The 17436-nt window shown below is 40.9% G+C and overlaps 1 protein-coding gene across 2 annotated transcripts in view; it reads left to right on the top strand.

Moving 5' to 3' along the window:
* Window positions 1-17436, top strand: part of LOC122799721 (protein bicaudal C homolog 1-like) — a 1306264-nt gene that overhangs the window by 823423 nt on the left and 465405 nt on the right. For both annotated transcript variants that reach the window (XM_044068975.1, XM_044068974.1), the window contains exon 12: window positions 15051-15217. In XM_044068975.1, coding sequence (XP_043924910.1) covers window positions 15051-15217 — 167 coding nt within the window. The remainder of the gene's footprint in view (window positions 1-15050; window positions 15218-17436) is intronic.

The raw sequence follows: 17436 nt of genomic DNA, 5'->3' as shown, positions 1-17436 counted from the left end.
TGTAGCATAGCTATTTGCACTCTATTTTTAAGATAGTTCAGTACACCTTCTTTTTTGTATTTATTTGTAAGTCAATTGACATTTAAAGACATTACAGAAGTCATCATTGTCTTAAAAAGTTATTATTCCCACCTTTTATGTATAACAGCTTTTTGTTAAATGTCTAGTTTCACGTTTTGTGTTACATGCGCACATCGCTTGGTATGTTGATCTTTTATGCAGTTGTTTCTTGTCATAACCATTTAAGCCTATGTCACATATTACAAAACATTTTGTTTTATTAAAAGCCCTCAAACAAAAAGCAAACACACCCCAGTACCTCCTAAAACTTATTAACTTAATAATAGCACACAAAACTATGTGCATCTTCAAGTATTGAAGTTTTACCCTCCTAATAGGAACAAATGTTGCAAACTTACATCCACATTCAGAAACTTGAGTTAACCTAAAAGAAAGGTTGTCCATGCTAAGACGCATGGTGCAGCCTGTGCTTTTACTAAGTGCTGTCTGGTATTATCTTATCTTTATAGCTCTCTCAGCTGGGAAAACAATTGAATGCTTTCAAAGAATGTTATCTCCTAGCCATTTCTCTTTATCATATTTTCTCCTAGAGGCATGAGAACCAGATACAAAATTGCTAAACATACATTTACTAGAAAAAAATTATAATATTCAATATTCTTTTTCATTTACTTGCTTTCTCTTAAAATGTGTTTCTAGCTCAAGCTAAGGGCATTTATCCAATCATTCCCCTATGCAAGAATGAGAAAAGGCACAATAATTTTTCTTTTGTCAAAAGAATTTCTTGCTCAGAAAAACAGAGGCCTCTTAAAGGCACTTATTGACACTTAATGCATAAGCAGTAAAGGAAAACTGTAAATACACAATCTGCTGCTACTTTTTATGTCTAGATTAATATATTCTCAGCTGTTTCAAGGCCACTGAGTCTCATGACCATTTACACCTTGCCAGTACCTTCCCTCTGGCAGCACCTCCTTTCTCTAGAAGGGCCAAATCAGTCAATCCTGGAGTAAATTTGTGGATACCCATCCAGTCATCTAGTTTCCATTTAAAAGATAGTGAGTTGCACTATTTGACATGCAGGGGAAGTTTATTCCAGAGGATTGGGAGGCTCTGGGTTAAAAACCAATCCATCAACCATGTTTTATTTATCTGCTGGTGAAGATTTAGATCACTAGTTCTAGTACTGGTGGAGATATTGGATTTGCAGAGAAACAGGAGTGGTGTATGCAGAAAAGCAACATACATTATCATCCCATTTTCCATTTATTGAAAATAAGATAATCTACCTTAATTTCTTCTAACAGCATTTGTAATTGTGGTTTATCATAGATGATTCTGGTTACATTTTTCAGCAGTTGGTGTGTTAAATGTAATTGTAGAAAAGAGGGCGTGTTTACTCTTAAACACTGTAATTGCAATCCGGACTTCAAGTTGTCTATTTCAATTAGTCTGAGTTTGTGTTTGTTTCTATTACAAGAACTTCTAAAAACATCCTAAAGTAATTAGTCAGAGTACCCACTGGGAGAAGAACATCTTGGATCTTGTCCTGCTAATATGGGGCCATCTAGCACCATCCTTTGTGTATCTCTGTCACTTCTTAGATCTGTTCATAAAGCCATCTCTTTTAAAATAAAATTGAAACCAAAGACCCCTTCCTGCTAATATACCTTTAGAAATTTCTCTAAGACAAACTACCTACTCATACATTGACAAACTTCAAATCCCCACTAAACACAGTTAATTTAGCTGAACGTGTGGAAATGTACATCATCACACTAAACCAGTATGTAAGTAGCTGCATAGGTGCAGCTGTACTGTGTAGGAACAAACACAAGGCAAATCTCAGAAACAAAACCCCATAGTGGAACCATAGTATCAACAAGTCTTATAATAAAAGGAATAAAATTTTGACTAAAAGCAATAAGACTAATTCCCAGAATGATAGAACACTCATCAGTGAAATAAAAAAAAATTATGAGCTTAATAAAATCCGCCAAAGCCAAATTTGAGGCTAAAATAGCCTCCCAAGACAAAGACAATCCCAAGGCCTTTTTTAAAGTTATGTTTGTAATGTCAGAAGTACAATGAAACAATGCACTGAGCTGATTGTGAAAGATGTTACCAACACTGAGGCTGAAGGTACAGTGAACCTACTGGCCAATAAATTCAACTCAAACTTTACCCCTGTCACCCCCTCTATCTATCCCACAAGATATATCTAAAACTGACTTGTCACAAGCTTTCATACAAGACCAATTCCTAAAAGAGCTATCAAAAGCTAAAAAGTCCTGACAATATCCCTGGATGCATCTCAGTAGGATGAAGTACAATCTAGCCAAGCCCCAACAACACTGTTCAACCTCAGCCTCCACAGATTTTGTGCCAAGTGGATGGAGAACAGCTACAGTCATTCTTCTGCATAAGACAGAACCTTCCACAGACCCAGGCAATTACAGACTCATAAGTCTGATTAGCCTTATATGCCAAGCCGTGGGAAGACTTATGTGACTAATCAATACATACATAGGAACCTCCAATTTCTAGACCCATCTCAGTTTGGATTTCTTAAGGGCAGGTCATGCTAACTCAGTCTAGTGGACTTTTCTGAAAACGTCACCTGAACAATGGATGACGGTAAAATGGAACACACCACATACCTCAATCTGGCCAAAACTTCTGACAATACCCCCCACTCAGGCATAGTAGAAAATCAAAAAAAAAATGAGAATAATCCCCCTGTGTAACCTGCTGTATTGCCAACTGGCTAACACATAGGAAGCACAAGATCAAAACAGGGGAAGTTGCCTCCACAGAGAGACCAGCCACCAGTGGAGCACCCCAGTGTTTGGTGCTGAGACCTCTCCTGTTTAGCATCTACTTCTCTGAAGTAAAAGCCAATACCAAAAGGCTCCGTCTGACTAGTTTTGCAGATGGCTGCCAATTAAGAGCATTGAATCCCCAAATGACTTAGCCATCATGCAGGAAGATTTGTCTCAAATAAATAACAGGTGCCACAATCATGAACTGAAAATAAATGCTAAAAAATTCATTATCATATCCTTTGGGAAGTTGTTGACAATGCCCATAAGAAATGACCGAGTTGTTCAGAAGTTGAGAACTTGTGTGGGCAGCTACCTACATGTGCCCACTGTCATAAGAAAGTCCTCTTATATTACAAAGCTTATAAACAAAGGGATTGCATCTAGATTTAGAGATGTCTTTGTCCCCTTTACTCAGCCCTCATTAGGCCAGTCATTGGGTATAATGTCCCCTTAGCATGCATCTGTCCAGACACATGCAACAGCTGGAACATCCACAGATACCTTACTAAAAGTATAGAAGGCCTAAACAACATATCCTATGCGGAATGACTCAAAAGCTTGTCAATGTACTCAGTATCCTAGAGACTGCTAAGAGGTAACCTGTGTTTGGCTTACAAGACATCTTCTGACCCAATATTAACGAACCTACTGCACATCAGCAAGTCAAATGGCATCAGAAACACCCAGCCCAGGGCTGTATACCTGTTCTGCAGCATTACAGAGTGGTTTGGATGGACATGTATATCTCACAGAGGATACCACTGTTCTGGAACAGACTCCCTACCCATGTAAAACTAAGCTCATCTCTGTCTATATTCAAGCACAAATTGGATCTGTGAGTGAGTAGTAGAAAATTTATCCCAGGACTGCCCCCTGTACTTCTAATGAACAGAGGCAGCTCCTAAATGCTTTATCCTATGCATGTGTTTCCTCAAGTTACCTGTGGTATGATCCCACTTATTCTCACTAGGGTAAATATATAATTATTGACCATGGGATGAGGCCAAACAGAGAGGTTAATTCAAGCACCAAAAGGAAAATTGGCTTGGCTCAAAATGACCCTAAAGGACAGTTAGCCTAGTACTTACCTTTGAACCCATGAGAACCTATTCCCCATCTAATACCCAATACGTAGCACCAAGCAGCAGAAGATCGTGTAACTTGTTCATCCAATTTGCTATGAATTCATATACCCTGTATGTTGTCAGTGCATATATCACCCTTGCTTATGTGCATCATTATTTGTACTAATTATGGCGGGACTGTTGGATAATGCAGCCAGAGTGTAAACTCTGCCAAATGATAGTATCCTGTCTATGTGAGCCAGCTAAGCTAGGTATATATACAATGGCTAGTGTCCAGCCTGCCAATGCAATAATACATTACAGCCACCAGACTTAGTACAACCTAAACTGCATTTCCACCCGAACACACACACACACACATATATATATATATATATATATATATATATATATATATATATATATATATATATATATATATATATATATATATATATATATATATTTATATATGGGTCAGCTTCTAAATCTTGAAAGCTCATAATCTTGAAATTCAAAATCCTGAGTCCAAAATCTTGAAAGTTCAAAATACTGAATTTCATAATATCGAAAAAAAATACAGTATACTAACACTTACTATACTCCAGCAGAAGTACATGGAGAAACAAATAAAACACAAAGCATATTAGTTTACTCCAGCTATTAGCGGGGGGGGGCAAGCCCCCCTGCACCCCCACTACTTAAATATATCAACACTGAGATCGCACTTCACTACACTAAGATGAGTTATGTTGTACTATAGCAAATTAAAAGGGAACATGACTAAGATTACAACAGGCAGTCAGGAAGCACGTAATGGTATGTTTGCCATTTTCTTCTGTGGAGTGTGATCTTGGAGTGGATATATTTAAGTAGCGGGGGGTGTAGGGGGTGCTGGGGGGCTTGGCCCCCTGCTTATAGATGGAGAAGAGTAATATGTTTTGTTATGTAGTTGAGCAGGAATATTGTAAGTGTAGTGTACTCAGTTTTTTTCAGTATTGTGAAATTCAGTATTTTGAGTTTTCACTATTTTGAATTTTTAAGATTTTGGATTCAGTATTTTGAATTTCAAGATTATGAGCTTTCAAGATTTAGAAGCAGACCCATGTATTTATGTGGTTTACCTTTGAAAGGTTGAAAATCAACCTGTCGAGCGGTCCTTTGTGCGAACCGAAATGACAATACCGTCATTCCGAACGGCACCGAAGTTCGAAACTCAGCAAAGTGAACAGCAGATTAACTGAGTTTCGAACTACAATGCCAAACTCACAATGTAATGCAGGGGGGCAAGCCCCCCTGCACCCCCCCCCCACACACACACACCCCACTACTTTAATATTCTATCTCCAAGGATGCACTACAGTGGGAAAGGGATCCATTTCCCAATCCCCACTATAGTGCACTCCACACCCACAATGCCAAATCTGCAATGAGCAAATGTCAATGTGCATTCAGCTGTGATCTTGAAAACGTCCTTTCGTGCAACTGTCTTTCGACAAGTTGCATTTCAACAGTAAACCATATATATATAAAAAATGTACAGAGTGATATTACAAGTAGCCCATTTTCTAAGAGTAATAATGCCTTCCAGGTAAGGGGTATACTGCAGTACCAGACTTTCTGAAGTTAATGAAGCCCTTTGTCTTATGTGTTAGGCCTTACATTGAGTGTTCCGGTGTCACCTAGTAAATCTGCCAACTGCATTAGGTGTTACTGCTTGCTTGGTAAATAGCTGCCATTTCTAAGCAATAAGAACATAATTAAGCAGCTGTTATACAATAGCTGTGTTTTACAAGCAGATTTAAATATGTTTTAAATTTACAAAGCAGACTAGATGTTCATCGTGTTTCACTGTTGCAGTCATCAAGGAAGGGTTCTTCCTGCCGGCAGGCAGCCCTCGGTCGGCCAGAATCCCAAAGTCTGGGTCCGGTGTCAGCTGTGGACTCACCCTCCCTGACGTCAGTGCACCAGGGGTACAAAGCTCCCAGCCGACACCATGTTCTCCAGTCTTTCTTGCCGTGCAGTGGAAGCAGTTCGCAAGTGCCGGTCGGCTGACTCCTGTTATTTTTGGTGCTTCATACCGAAGATATTCTTCTTTTCAAAGCTAAGTACCCCGTTGGAAACTTTTTTCTTGCTCCAGACCGATGTCAGAAAAAGTTAATAATTGTATTTCATGTGGGAAGCAAATACCTCATAAGGATTTTCACTCTTACTGTATTTCTTGTCCAGGCCCTGACCACGACGTAGCTAGTTGTCAGTTTTGTGCTAGATTTAATCAACGTACTATTAAATGGAGATACGATTTTGCCTTTCATTACTTTGGGAGGCGATTTAATTATAACATGTCGTCGGACACGCTTCCGACTACCAGAGTTCATAAAAGGCGCAAGGATAAGGATAGGCCTCCGAGGTCCAAATCAGACGACAGTTTGCAATCAGAGCCAGCTGCCGGTTCAGCCGTCATCAGTGAGGCGCTTTCGCAGCCCCTGTCGTCGGCCATTACAGAACCGCTTGCCGAAACAGACTCCCACGAGGAGCCAACTAGGCCTTTGAATACTCCAGGTGTAGGACCTTCAGATAATGCTCCCTCAGATGGGTCCGGAGCCGCTGTGCAGGCACCGGCTTCCGAAGGGGTTTTCAGGCCTACGCAGCTTCAGATAAAGGCAAAGACTCCTTCTAAAACAAAGACTCAAGCCCAGGCCTCCTCTGATCCGGGACCTAAATCTCAAAAACAAATGCTTAAAATGGCGGAGGACTTGCTAACTATGATTAGGGATTCACATCCCCCTCCAGACAAAAGGCCAAGACAAGAACTGGATTATGAATCCTCTGATCAGGCATCTATCTCTTCAGTGTCTTCCTCTGAACAGGATTATACTTTCCCTCCTTATGAGGATTCTGATGCTGAGGAATCCATTCCTTCAGCTTCTCCTCCTGAGGATTACTCTTTTGGGGAAACTTTACATGACATGAGGGAACATTTTCACTGGGAAGGACAGGAGTACTCTGAATCTAAGAGAAGGCTTAGGGATTTTCTTCTTCCCCAACACAGACCCCTGGCTATTCCTCCTATTTTGGATATTGTGGATGATGTTTTTTTCTGAGTCTAATTTAACTCCTGACTCCTTTCCTCCGGCCCCTGCTAAGCCTGATGGATATTACAGAGTCCCTGACTCCCACCAGTTTCTTTACAAAAATCCTACTGCTGATCCAGAAACCATTTCTCAGGGTCCTAAGGGTGTTAAGGCCGCCACTGCTAAGAACCCTATTCCATCAGATAAGGATTCTAGAGCTTTGGAGAGATGGGGCAAAAAAGTGTACACTTCTGCTACTTTATCTATTAGGGCTTTAAATTGTCAATTTCATATGTTGAAATATCAGCAATACCTTTTGTCTGTTATGAAACAAAAACTGGGTACCATTTCTGCATGTGCTGATAATAAGGAATTACATGATTTGATGCATGCTACTGAGCAGGTGGGGAAACACACCTTACACTGTGGTTTTGATGCTTTGGAGGCCTCTTGCAGGGCGGCTGCCACTGGCACGGACATTAGAAGGCATGCTTGGTTAAAGGAACAAAATTTGCCTGAACAAGTGAAAGCAAAGTTACTGGATGCCCCTGTTCAACATAATGTTTTGTTTGGGTCTAAGGCTGAAGAGGTTATAAAGAAAATGGAGGATAAGGCAAAATCCATGCAAATGGTTAAGGATTTCTTACAAGTTCAGCCTCCTAGATTTAGCAGAAATTGGCCAGCTAAAAATTGGTCCTTTCCCAGCTCGGACAGGCCTCAGAGGGGTAGATATAGGTGCCCCATAGGGAGGGCCCAAGCACAGACCTCTTATAGACCTAGACAGTGGAGTGCTTCCACCCCCAGGGGTGAAGATAGGTCTCAACCTTATAGGAAACAGACTCAATGACTCCCCCTGCATGGTTCCAGGAACCTCTCTCCTGGAAGCTCCTTTGGGAGGAAAACTTTCTCATTTTCACCTAAACTGGACTTAAATAACCCAAGACAAGTGGGTTCTGGATGTAGTTTTAAGAGGTTACAAATTCCACTTTCACACCTTACCAAACCCAAATGGATGGCCAGACATACCAAGAACTCAATGGGCAGAGGCATTAAAACAGGTGAGGTCCCTCATGGCTATGAGGGCCATAGAACTGGTTCCAAATTCAGAGATGGGACAAGGCTTTTATTCAAGACTCTTTCTAGTTCCCAGAAAGCAAAATACTTGGAAACCCATCCTGGATCTGTCAGTCTTAAATACTTTCCTGGAGATACCAAAGTTCAAGATGCTTACTCTGCAGCAGCTCCTGCCAATGTTGAGCAAAAATGCATGGATGGTGACATTGGATTTAAAGGAGGCTTACCTACACGTTCCTATCAGACAGGAGTGCAGAAGATACCTCAGATTCAAGGCAGGCTCGAAACATTACCAATTCTCTGTGCTGCCCTTTGGCTTGTCTACTGTGCCCAGGGTCTTTACCAAGTGCCTGGCACCAGTAGTAGCTTACTGCAGACTCAAGGGAATTCAAATTTACCCTTATCTGGACAACTGCCTTATTCAAGCAGACAGCAAGGACATCTTACTCCAGCACCTGGAATTTGTTCAGAATCTACTCAAGTACCTGGGATTCACTGTGAACGTAAAAAAGTCAAATTTGACACCCACTCAACAGATAACTTTCCTGGGTGCTCTTTTAAACACAACAACCCAGATGGCATTCCTGACATCAGAAAAACAACTACAGCTGACTTCAACTTTCAAAAGCCTGGCGTTAATGTCTCAGCTAACTGCAAGGAAATTCCTGCAGGCTTTGGGTTACATGGCTTCCTGCATCCTACTCATACCATATGCAAGACTGCATATGAGGAAGATACAATGGTACCTAAAACGCGTATGGTCCCAGCATTGTCACAGTCTAGAAACAGAGATTGCTGTCTTGCCTTGCCTGCAAAAGGAATTCCATTGGTGGACCATGGCATGTCTTCAAAACAAAGGGAAAGCCTTCAGTCTACCGCCAGCCTACCAAGTGATAACCACGGATGCCTCGGATTATGCATGGGGAGCTCACTTGCAGGGGAAAGGCCTGCAAGGTTTTTGGACAGAGGATCAGAAGCATCTACATATCAGTTTAAAAGAGATGTTAGCTGTGCAGAATGCCCTCTTGGCTTTCAGGGATCTTTTACAGCCAGGGCGGCTACTGATACAGACAGACAACACCACAGTTATGTGGTACATAAACAAGCAAGGGGGTTCACACTCCTACCTCCTTTGCAGACTAGCCATGACTCTATGGAACACAGCACTAGCTTGCAAAATGGACCTACAAGCTCAATTCCTGCCAGGGATGCAAAACACTCTGGCAGACAGCCTGAGAAGGAACCTGTCAGACCCACATGAGTGGATGCTAGACACCCAAATATTCAAGATGATTACAGAAGCCTGGGGCTGCCCGGACATAGATCTATTTGCATCTCCCCACAACTACCAGTTACAGACTTTTTGCACAAGGACATATCACAAGCTAGCATGGAAAGTGGATGCTCTCTCATTCAGTTGGAGGAACCTCTCGGGATATGCCTTTCCACCACTACCTCTTCTACCAAGGGTGTTATTAAAAATAAAACTGGAGAAACCAAAGCTGATCTTACTAGCCTCGAATTGGCCTCGACAATTTTGGTACTCAACACTGATAAATCTATCCCAGGAACATCCTTGGATTCTACCTCAGATTCCAAATCTTTTGTCTCAACATAAGGGCCAGGTCCTGCACTCTCATATCAAAACTCTCTGCCTGGCAGCCTGGCGTATTCAGGGTCTATGATTAATCCTACCCTTTCCAAACAGGTCATGGATGTTATCTTAGAAGCCAGAAGGCCTAGCACTAGGAAATCTTATGAAGGTAAATGGAAGAGATTTTGCACCTGGATGCAAGCTCAGGAATCAGATCCTCACATTCCAAATATTCCATTGATTTTACATTACCTAACAGATATGTTGCATAAGGGTTTATCTTTTTCCTCCATAAAAATACATGCCTCAGCTATTTCTGCACATTATAATACAGATCCTCCAATTTTTTCACATCCACTTCTGAAACAATATCTAAGAGGAGCAAAGAATTAAAGCCCCCTAGGACACCACCCATCCCTGCCTGGGACCTCAATATACTCCTGGAAAAACTAACTCTCCCTCCTTTTGAGCCTGCGGCCACATCTGATATAAAGTATTTATCATGGAAGACTGTTATCCTACTGGCTTTAACTTCAGCCAGGAGAGTCTCGGAGTTACAAGCGCTCATGGCTGTGGAACCTTACATTATTTTTCATCAAGACAGGGTTTCTTTGAGGACTAACCCTACTTTCATGCCTAAAGTGGTTTCTAAAGTGACTTTAGACCAAACTATTCACCTGTCAACTTTTTTCCCTAATCCACAAAATAAGGGGGAGAGGATCTTGCATTCTTTGGACGTGCACAGGCAGCTTCGCTTTTACCTGGACAGAACCAAGGATATCAGAAAAACAGAACTGTTTGTTTCTTATGCAGCAAATTCTCAAGGCAAAGCTATTTCAAAACAGACCATTTCTAAATGGATTGCTCATGGAATCAGATTTTGTTACTCTCATCATGGAAAGCAAATCCCAGGAAACATTAGGACTCACACTAACAGAGCTGCTGCTACTTCAGCTGCCTTTCTCAGGGGAGTTCCTACCAAAGATATTCTGGAAGCTGCAACTTGGACTTCAGTGCATACTTTCTCTAAGCACTATAATCTCCCTCTTTATTCTAAGTCTAGGGCAGGCTTTGCTTCTGCAGTCTTGCAAGTCCTTCTAGCCGCCCCTTCTACTCAATAACCTCCACCCTTTATCTCAGCTTTGGGATTGATGACTGCAACAGTGAAACATGATGAACATAATACAGTTGTGTACACTTACCATAAATGTAAATGTTAGAGTGTCTTCACTGTTGCAGTCTGGGTTACCCACCCTCCTGTCCCCTCTTATATTTTTTATTGGTGTGGTTCCCTGCTTCACCCTTCTTCTGAGGTGTATTTGCTACAGGGTATGGGGTTTGTTGTATGTTACATTTTTGTTTTACTTTTAGCCTTTACTTTTGGGCACCTGACATCTGGGACAAGAAAAACTGGAGAACATGGCGTCGGCTGGGAGCTTTGTACCCCTGGCGCACTGACGTCAGGGAGGATGAGTCCACAGCCGACGCCGGACCCAGACTTTGGGATTCTGGCCGACCGAGGGCTGCCTGCCGGCAGGAAGAACCCTACAGTGATGACTGCAACAGTGAAGACACTCGAACATCTACATTTATGGTAAGTGTACACAACTGTACTTTTCCAAATATGGTTAGCAATATGAATTATAAATGAGAAGGCAATTAAGCAATTTAAACACCAGTTAGCTTACTCACACGTTTCAATTGAAGGAATGCAGGTATCAGTAAAGGAAAGATGTTAACTGGAGAAAATAATTATTTTTTCTTTTTAAATAGTCCTAGCAGGGGGTGGATGTATAGGTTTATAGGTTCGTGGGTATATACTAGGCTAACGACCACCAGGGCCTTTATAAGCCTAGTTGTGCAACCCAACTCAACTATGTTCTTATGCCTCATGGGCATTTATTAAGAAGGGTATATTAGGAAGTTTCTAGAGGTTATGTTAGTTTGAGCATTACTGTATGCCTCCGTCTGTCAAAGACATAGGGGCTATACCCATATACCCATGATGAATTTCTGATTTCCTATCCATTGGTCAAGGTTATGCTTAAATAGGGTTAGGGTTGGACTCTGCTTCACATGGATAGGGAGTTGGGCAACATCGAATGATTTTCTTACTACCTTGGCCACCAAGCCAGATTATTGTGTACATATGTTCCTAGATCCCTGACTACTGGGTCATCTCTTAGGAGAGTCTTATCAATGGAGCAATTAGCCTGGGTGGTAGTTTCCCCAAAAGGCACTCTAATACATTTCTTGGTGATGAGTTTTAATACGTGACTTTGGCACCAGTCATTTGTCTGTGTTAGACCCTCTTGTAAGAGGTTTGTGTCATGGGAGAATCTGATAGCTCTCTGTTTGTAGTCACTGTGATCTTTGTCACCCAAAGGCCCTTGAAATTAGCCTTTACCGCCAAGAAGATATCAAAAAGGAGTGGTCCCAGCACAGAGCTCTAAGGTACTCCTCTGGTGACTGATCTCTTAGTGGAGGTGGTATCACCAGTCCTGACTTCTTGGGTCCTGTCTGAGTCTTCTGGCAATCCAGTGAGTTATGTAGTGGTCCATGCCCTGTTCAGAGAACTTGTCAACTATACTCGAGTGGGTATTGTATCAAATGCCTCTGCCAGGTTCAGGTATATGTTATGCACCGTTTTCCCCTCACCCGTTGCCTTGGTGACATTTTCAAAGAACCCCACTTGGTTTTGTAGGCATGACCTTCCCATGACAAAGCCAAACTGGGCTGGGTCCAATGTCTCAAGGTTGCCTATGTCTTTGTTGATCATTTCCATGATAATTCATTCCATGGTTTTGGATATTAGATTAATTAGAATTAATAGGTCTGTAGTTTCCGGGAATGGTTGATGGTCCATCCTTGTAAAGTGGGAAAACCATTGCAGTCCTTCATTCTCATGGTACAAAATCTATTTTGAGGTTATAGCTGAAAAGTGACTTAAGTGGTCCTGATAAATCATGTTTCAAGCTGTTTAGGAGGCATCCTGGGATATTGTCGGGGCCTATTGAGGTTGTGTTTTTTTGGCCTTAGCGAACGCCACCAGGACCTGCTCCCTGTTAATAGTTGGGAGGATTATGTATTTCATGGAGGGAGGCAGGAGGGGAGTGGGGGGTGAAGTTTGAGCTGAATTTGCCAGCCAGCAAATGCACTATGTCACTGTGCTCAAGTGAAGGCGGCACCATTTACCACCAGTTTGACACACTGATGTGTGCTGCCTTTGTAGTTTTGGACATAGCTGTAGAAGGCCTTGTGGTTGTCTTTAGCCTTTGGGACTATCTTAACCTATTTATTGGCCTCGATGGACTTAATTAGTCCTGTTAGTTTGCTGTTTAGTTTAATTAGGGAGCTTCTCTCATTATGGGAGCTACTGTTCCTGATTTTAGCCTTTTGTTGTATACCGTATTAAGATTAGGATTCCACCAGTGCGGTTTGTTTTTAGAGTTTGTTAGGGATTACTTATAGTAGATACAGCAGCCTCTATACATCCATTTGCATAGCTGTACAGTGTCTCTGTGAACAATTCCACATAGGTTGCTGTGAAGTCAGGGTTTGGAGGGACACTGAATTTTGACAAACTATTGCTTAATAGGATGTAGTCTGCTTTGGCACAGTTCCTGTTTTAGAACTTTCTGGGGTTAATGAGTTGATTTTTATTTTGAAGGAGACAGCTTTGGGGTCCAACCTCATCAGTGAGGATGTGTCACTTGGTGGGAGGTGCAGCTCTGTCCTGTATTGGTGTGTACCAGGTCCAGTATATTTGAAGCTCTGGTGGGTGTGCACACTAACTGGTCAAGAGTATTTGTATTAATAAATTCTGGGAATCATTGTGCTTGTGGGTATGAGGCAGTGTATGTTTCCCAGTCTATCAAGGGGTAGTTAAAGTGTCCCCTGAATAGGGTATTTAGTTTCATGGTGAGTGTCTCCGGTATGAGCTATGGGATTCTAGGGACATAGAGGGTGACCTGTAGCCTGTTAGGACATAGTATGTGACTTTGTCCATGGTGATTTGCATGTGACTACATTCCAGGGCATCATCCTGTTTAACCACCCTGGAGTTATACTTGCTGATGGTCTGAATGTGTGGAAGCACTGAAGTCATGCATTACCAGAGTCCTTTCTGCATATTTAAGTCATATCTTGGTAATAGCACAGATGTCTACATTTTCCAGACTGAGGAGAGCTTGTAGGCTGTGGAGTTTCTTGTATAGGCTTCTAACATTAAGCAGTGACACCTTTAGGTTTCTTAGGATTTCATTTGCTATGTTGGTAGGTTTGTCAGTTTGGCATGGCCTAAAAAAGGCTCACGCAGACAAATACGGAGTCTCTTAGACACCAGAATCTAAGTCAATTATTGGTCAGTCATCTTTTGTTAGCACTGTAGCATCATCATTGGTGATGGTAGAATACTGTTCAGTGCAAGGCACGTACCTGCCTGAGACTCATATTCAGAAAGATCAACAATGTGTCTCTTCATATAGTCCAGGGAAGTATGTCTCAGGTCATTAACCCCCACATGGACTATGATAGAATCATGCTGGCACTTGTGGTGTAGAGACCTGAGTGTGTGCATAACTTGGCAAATCCTGGTTCCAGATAAGCAACTAATCATTCTCTTCTCCTTGTTCAGCCTGGTGAGAGGAGCTTCTGTGCATCATACAATGGAGTCTGCTATGACAAGTGTCCTGGGTAATCTGTTTGATTGCCTTATGGGCTTTGCTGTTGCGCTGTACTGGGTGTAGGCATGTGTGTGGTATTTGGTGTTGCTTTTGGTGAGTGTTTTAGAGATTGCTCAGGACAGGCATTGCTGTTTATAGGCTTAGGAGGTCTTTAAGATTTGTGCAGATTGCTTTTTAGTGCCGCAATATAAGTTGGTCTATGTGTCCGGTAGACTCCATGGTGGTGGATGTAGTGTGTGTGGGTGTGTGTGTGTGTGTGTGTGTGTGTGTGTGTGTGTGTGTGTGTGTGTGTGTGTGCGTCCGTGTCTGTGTGTGTGCGAGTGCATGCGTGTGCACGTGTGTGTGTGTGTGCGTGCTCGACAACTTTTTCTGTATGCAAGATTTTTTGCCTCAAATGAAATTGTGTATGTGCGTCTCTCACATACTGTAATTACAGAAAATCCAGAGAACAAATTTTAGCAAACAGCAAAGTCTGTTATAAGCGATAACATGAAGCACTTATAAAACAGAGCAAATATAAAATTAAATTCAATCAGAAAAGCATAGACCTACATTTGAAGTTCTGTGTCTACACTCTGCATTATGTTGTCAAAGACTGTTTCTTGCAGGTAATATCAATAAGTGCTTGATGCACTTCCACATGTGTACAAATAAACTACACGCATACCTAAATCAACGCGCATTGTTTTTTGTTCTCTTTTGATGCTGTCAAGATCTTGTCATGAATACTGGTGCAGAGAAACCTAGAGCAGCTTCTGCATCGCTGGATGCTAACAGTTCGACAGTACTCAAAGCAGCGCAACCTCCGCCTGGCATTAATATGGTCCAGAAACTTAAAGAAGAGTTACCATCAGCTAGAAACAGCACTGCCAGTCTTCAGGTAATGTACTACAATAATCCCTAAAAGACAGAATCTCTGATTTTATTATTATTATTATTATTGGTTCATAGGGTCATAGTAAGTACTAGGCTAGCTGCCTAGCTTTTACACCTAGCTCGTATATCTTTTGGTGGTATTATTATGAAACACTTTTGTTATTATTTTAAGCATTCTGTGCTAAATAACTGGTGGTTAGTTTGTTTATTTATTTGTCTGTGTCTTTTCTTTGCCTAACATCAGAAATGTGTAACAGAACTTCTCAGTACTCCTTGATTGTAACAAAAATTAAATTTCCTAAAATGTAGTCTGGGGTGTCATACTTAGAAGGTGTAGCTGGATATAGGTCGGTTGTACTATAAGACATGTATCCATACATGTGTGTATATATATATATATATATATATATATATATATATATATATATATATATATATATATATATATATATATATAAATACGTGTGTGTCTTTAGCGTGATGTAAAAACAATATAAGAATCACAAACTCAGGGTAGCTATTTGAAATGTCACGACCTACTAGAACAAGTCCCAAAATATGGAGACTAAATGGCTGAAAAAACAGAATTACATATAATAAGTCCGGGATGGTCATTTCTAAGAATATTCCTTTTCCTCTGAGATGCGACAATCTCAGAGTTAGTATATATAAGTCTGGGAGTATTGTGGGAGCAGCTTGGCCCCTTTGGCTAAAAAGAAGTTTAAAGGAAAAGAGAGTGATGTCCAAGATTCACTCTTCATCTGCAGTTTTGATTTTTTTTTTTCAGTGTGTCGGCACTCGGCATTTGGAGTACCAACATTTCAGCAGGGAGTACAAACTCAGCAAATAATTTGAGGCAGATCTCCACCATTTTGTCTGTTCTTCATACAAAAATAAAAGTTCAGGTTTAGGAAATGTACTTGTGTGATTCTATTATCTGTCCTGAAAATCCATTTAAAGGTACTGATATTAGATTCCAACAACAGACTAAATAATCATTTATTTCTTTTGGTGCAAAGAGGGATGGATTCATTTGTACAGGATCCTTTGAAGCCACAACCAAGGTAATAAATACATTTCCTATGTTACTCATCAATAGGCAATTTCAGAATTATATTCAGACTGGACTACAGTATTAGAAGTGATGATAATTATCACCATTAGCAAATACAGATCGTAAATGGGTCCCTGTACATACATGTGAACTAGTCTTACCCAGGTAAGTAATGGGAGAAATGGAAGAAATACATTTGCATCTAATATTTGTTAGCCAGGGATATTTTCATAGCTGCTTGAAAAGTCTAGAGTAAGCTAAAATCCTTATTTTGCAGCAAAACCTCTTCCTGAATTTAGTGCCATTAACAGAGTGCGCCTTACTACTGGTGCAAAGTATGTATTGTGGATAAAAAGAAAAGCTGGTAGTTGGACAGTGAACTAAGGAAAATAATGCTGCTTCAAAGAATTTAGGAGCAAGTGAAGATATCATGGCAGAAATGACCAGTCACATTAAAGGGAAACTGAGCAAATTGTAAGAGTGTCTGTTTTTGCGCAAGGCAGCCATCCTGCCAAATACGACACTAATATCCAAGGCTGAAAACTGCAAATTAAACCTGTTTTTGTTAAGGAGTGTATACAGTTGATGAGTTTTGAAAAGGGAGCTTTGGAATGGAAAGGTAAATTGTACCTCTGGAGCAAGTACTGTCTTACCTTTACCTAGGTAATGCTCTGGTCTGAGCTACAAGTAGCTGACTGATACTTTGGATAGTTTTGAGCAGTTTAGAGATTTTGATAGTCATGTCAGCAAATAATCTTTAAAAATATACAGTGTCCTATTATTTTTATAAACTGAATATTCTTCAGTATTTTATGAAACCAGCTTATTAATGTTTTGAGTGTGCCTTATTTTGTGTACAGAACTCAGAATATTAGTCTGTTAATGTCTCTAAATTATGGCTGTTCTGTTAAGTGCAAAAGTATAGGTTGCAAAGCAGTAAAAGTCAGTCTGGCAAGAAAATGCTGCCTTGTTTCTTACTCTTTCTTCTCTTTTCTTTATGTACTCCTAACTTTGTAACACCAGGAGATGGAAGATCTTGGTCTAAATGTACCACTTTTACCAACATCCTACAAAAGGGCCTCACTGAGACAGATGCCTGGTGTCAAAGCCATGGCCTCAAGCTCAATGCCAAAAAGTGCATTGTCATCCCCTTTGGTAAAAGCTCTGTA

Source organism: Protopterus annectens, chromosome 4.part0 (assembly GCF_019279795.1).
Source record: "Protopterus annectens isolate FY-2018-M chromosome 4.part0, PAN1.0, whole genome shotgun sequence".
In the NCBI taxonomy this organism is placed as follows: Eukaryota; Metazoa; Chordata; order Ceratodontiformes; family Protopteridae; genus Protopterus; species Protopterus annectens.
This window is presented reverse-complemented; position numbering and strand designations above follow the sequence as displayed.